Source organism: Nasonia vitripennis, chromosome 4 (assembly GCF_009193385.2).
Source record: "Nasonia vitripennis strain AsymCx chromosome 4, Nvit_psr_1.1, whole genome shotgun sequence".
NCBI lineage: Eukaryota > Metazoa > Arthropoda > Insecta > Hymenoptera > Pteromalidae > Nasonia > Nasonia vitripennis.
In genome coordinates this window covers 15,472,680-15,476,597 of record NC_045760.1, presented here as the reverse complement: position 1 = coordinate 15,476,597, position 3,918 = coordinate 15,472,680, and the positions used below count along the sequence as shown (strand labels likewise).

The 3,918-nt window shown below is 33.0% G+C and overlaps 1 protein-coding gene across 6 annotated transcripts; it reads right to left on the bottom strand.

Annotated features, from left to right (window-relative positions):
* Positions 1 to 1,149: 1,149 nt before the first annotated feature.
* Positions 1,150 to 3,828, bottom strand: LOC100113489 (presenilin-1). Of its 6 annotated transcripts, XM_032598962.1 has the most exons (9): positions 3,764 to 3,804; positions 3,602 to 3,693; positions 3,330 to 3,535; positions 3,007 to 3,248; positions 2,715 to 2,924; positions 2,397 to 2,617; positions 2,017 to 2,304; positions 1,684 to 1,925; positions 1,155 to 1,599 (listed from the first exon to the last, which is right to left on the bottom strand). In XM_032598962.1, exons 3-9 carry the CDS (start codon positions 3,471 to 3,473, stop codon positions 1,444 to 1,446), a joined length of 1,503 nt encoding a protein of 500 aa, XP_032454853.1. In that variant the 5' UTR covers positions 3,474 to 3,535; positions 3,602 to 3,693; positions 3,764 to 3,804; the 3' UTR covers positions 1,155 to 1,443. The 6 variants fall into 6 exon arrangements, with proteins under 6 accessions (XP_008208373.1, XP_032454854.1, XP_032454855.1 ...); XM_008210151.4 differs by having other exon boundaries at positions 1,150 to 1,599; positions 3,330 to 3,693; positions 3,779 to 3,828; XM_032598963.1 differs by having other exon boundaries at positions 1,150 to 1,599; positions 2,050 to 2,304; positions 3,330 to 3,693; positions 3,764 to 3,819.
* Between the last annotated feature and the right edge of the window lie 90 nt (positions 3,829 to 3,918).

The window sequence follows — 3,918 nt, the reverse complement described above, 5'->3', positions numbered from 1 at the left end:
TTTAATATTCTTTCCTATATTGAAGGTTTTAATCAATTTTTTTTTATTGAGGAACGAGAATGTAATTTTTATTTCCCCGTAAATTACTTAACTGGTATCGAGGTGTGTATATATATATATATATATATATATATATATATATATATATATATATATATATATATATATATATATATATATATATATATATGTATATCTTTTACACGTGACAATGACTGATGGCGAAAAGTATCAGTATAGATTTAAAAAAATAAAATGTTATGTAATAATCTCATTTAGTATTATTATATACGAGGTTCTCTTTTAAAGCTAGAGTATGTCATATTGCTGTTAAAGTTATTATTACGTTGCACTGCAAAAAGTTTCTAGTATACCATTGAACAATAAAAAAAGCGTCAATTTATTGGTTATATTGAAGGCGCTTTGATGAGAATTTGAGTGTTTACGAAAAAAAAAACGTATGATGTATATCGAGACTGTTCATATCGATTATTTAGATGTTATTAGCTGTAAACTGTATTTTATGTCGCATTCATGACACATTAGACGTATCGATTGCAACAATTATCATATCTGAAAAGCATAATCAGAGCTTTTTCTCTAATATAAAAATTGGAGAATAAGAGGTAAGCAGATATCGCTTTGCGTGAATTGCAAAGTGATAGCATGCTACGCAAATAAACTAAAAGCTGCAATTATCACAACATATTCCCATGGCTGTGTAAACGTACTCTAAAGCACCCTGCGGGGTCGACAGATTTATGTATACATTTTAAATGAATAAATGGAGAAGAATAGTAGTTTGCTGGATGAACGAAATTTTAAGATTATTTTACAGCCAAATTCAGATTAATTAACTCGTACAGTAGACGTATCCAATACATGCATTTTGAAATTGAGGCGATAAAATTTTAACCATTTAGCAAATTATCTATTCCCGAATAAATGCCCTGCGACAAATCTTACCTCATATCTAGCATGATCTCTTGTGAGAGATGCTTCACAAAATGCTTTTTTATAAACAAAGTGAATAAATGATTTCTGTACACTCAATGAAATACAATAAACTATTGTAGCCTATTGTATTGAATCACATGCTTATTCCATATTGATGAAACCCAAAATGTTGGTAAAAATATAAATACTTTATTTTCTTGTAAAAACGTCTATAACTGAGTTTATTTTAAGTTCATATTTTACAAGCGTATAATAAGATATTATTAATTTCTTCCGATATTATTTTACAATTCTAAAGATTTAAGTTATAGATTTTACAATGGAAGAGACAGTCTTCAAAATATCTTCATTTTATTGGAATAAAAAAAGTTCGTTTATCGTAGATAGAGCACTCTTAAATACTAGATTATCGGTACTGCAAGTCTTTGTAATATTAAATTTAAAAAAATTCGCAGCAAGTAAGAGCTTTGTTTTAGTAAAAAAAAGTTAAATAAATATTTGTTCACTAGCCAGACTATCTGCAAAAGGCGCAACAATCACGCGTGTTGCAAAGTAGAATATTAAACCAAAGGCAATGGAAATTGGTAAAGCTGGCAGAGCTTTTTTGAAAATGGCCAATAATAACAACGTTAAACACAATCCCTGAAAAAATAAAGTATTAGTAAGTGATTTTCTTTTGCAATTATTAGAAAATATGCTTGGTATATCATTATGCTTAAAACTTACAATCAATATAGCAACAAAGCAGGCTAGAGTTGTATTCCAATCACCGTAACTCGAAGCTTTGCCAACAAGAACACCATAAAAGATGAAATCTCCCAATCCAAGTTTGACTCCTCTTTCTTCTTGCATCATCATCATCTGTTGTTGATTAGCCTGCTGTGATGCACCGTTAACTTCTGCTGATCCTCTTGAATTTGTTTGAGCATTTTCTCTTACTTCTTGAGCTCTGCGAGCACTGCGATCAGCTAAAATTCGATACGAATTAATTATGCTTGGTACAAAAATTTAACTTACTGCATTAAAACGACACAGAAAAAATGGAAACTGATGAACTACCATGTGTTTCCACCCATTCTCTTGTAAACCCACCCTCTTCGGTGTCACTAGACACAGAACTACGCTGAGTTTGCGGTTGTACTCTAGCGGGTGAGGAAATGCTATCACCAGCAGCAGTATCGCCATTAGCCATTGTGGCTGCTGCTACATATCCCGTAAAATTCATTGTGAAAGCATACATGACTGTCGAAGAGTAAATCAATGCAGGGAAAATTGATTCGTTTCGTTCCTGTGCAGTCTCAACTAATATTCTCAATGGACCTTTCGGTGTCAAGACTGCTATTAAATCTGGTTTAAAAAAGATATATAACAGTCAATTTATTAACGTGGTTTCGAGTAGTATTTTTCAAGGCATTCGAAAATAGATTATGGAAACTTACCCCATATACTGATAACTGCTAAAACAGCCCATGCTGTCCATTCAGGTAAATATTTGATAAAAACAAGAGCCATCAAAGCAGCTATAAAAATCAGATATGCCTGTTGTAAAGATAATGGACCTTGCCAATGGATGCACACCATGCCAACAACACCAAAATTCCATAATCCAATAGCTAGAGTTATAATGTCCATTGGTATGTTATATGCTTTTAACACTTCCCTGTAAATGAACAAATGCAGATTATAAATATTCATCTCACACAAGTAGAGGGTAACTTTATTAACAATTCATTCATCTAAATATAAGCTTTACTTACTCGCAATATAACGATGTGAACAAAAATAGTAATATCAATGAACTAATGATCAACCAGGCATGAATAGTTTTGTAAAATCTATATTTGTACAAAACAATTAATATCACAGTCATGAAAACTACTACAGCCATCAATATCAATGAATTAGCAACAGCTTGCCAAGCTTTGGTGCCTGAATCATTAGTTTCTTCATGGAACGGCGTATACACTCTGCAGAAAAATAAATAAATATTTAATGATATAGCAAGAAAGCTAGTATAATAAATGTTGTAACAGACAGAATTTTGCTTACAGATACACTCCTTTAGTGGTATAAAAACCAATAGAACTAATGGTAGCTACAACTACCAGCATACATAAAGAAACAGGAACAAATAGTTTTATAACGTGAACTGCTCCATACTTTAGCTCTTCTTCTACCTCATCTTGATCGTTATGATCTACTGGGTTTCCTGGAGGATCTGGATCTGGATGTTCTCTTCTAGTCCTACTGCTACCATCTTCGATGTGAACTTCAGGAATTCCATTTTCCATCTGAAATGTGTTGTATGAAAAAGGAGTGATATTTTCCTTGATGCCCTAATTCAACAAAAATGTATTTCAATGTGCAATTACCTCGATACTACTGGCAACTTTTGAACCTGTTTTTTTACGTTTGGTAGCCAGAGGTGCACTAGCTGTGCGATTAGTCTCAGCTGCAACGTGACCGTCCATAAGGCTGGTATATTCGTCAGCACAATCGTAATCACTCTCAGACATTCATTAAGTTGTAAGAGTTTGTAACAAGTTGAATAACAAACTGCCCTCTTTGGCAGATGGTGCTTCAGTAAAAAGAGGGCTCTTCAAAGCTTCTAATTCCTTTTATGATTAATTTTGATTAACCTTACCAGCTATGAGCAGAATAAAGTGCTAAATTTGGTCCTAAAGTCGCTACGAGTTCACCATTGTTGTCATCCGTGTTGCAGATGTCAGAAAAACACTACAAAATACGTAATTTTATTGTATGAACGTTACTTTTTTGATGCAAAAATTTGATGAGTGATTCATACAACTATACAACACACCATAAACTGATCTGGCGCTGTACATACATGCATATATACATATATAGATACATATGTATACATATATGTAGAAGGGCCGCCGTCAGAGTCAGCGCCACGCGCGGTGGTGATCACCGATAAGTCAGATTTTGACATCTCGC

What these genes read in the sequence shown, in the direction of transcription:
- LOC100113489 (XM_008210151.4), bottom strand. Translation starts at nt 3,473, where the DNA reads ATGTCTGAGAGTGATTACGATTGTGCTGACGAATATACCAGCCTTATG. An exon ending in AAGTTGCCAGTAGTATCGAG is followed by an intron (nt 3,249 to 3,329) that starts GTAATTGCACAT and finishes AACACATTTCAG; the next exon opens with ATGGAAAATGGAATTCCTGA. An exon ending in AGAATGGGTGGAAACACATG is followed by an intron (nt 1,926 to 2,016) that starts GTAGTTCATCAG and finishes ATCGAATTTTAG; the next exon opens with CTGATCGCAGTGCTCGCAGA.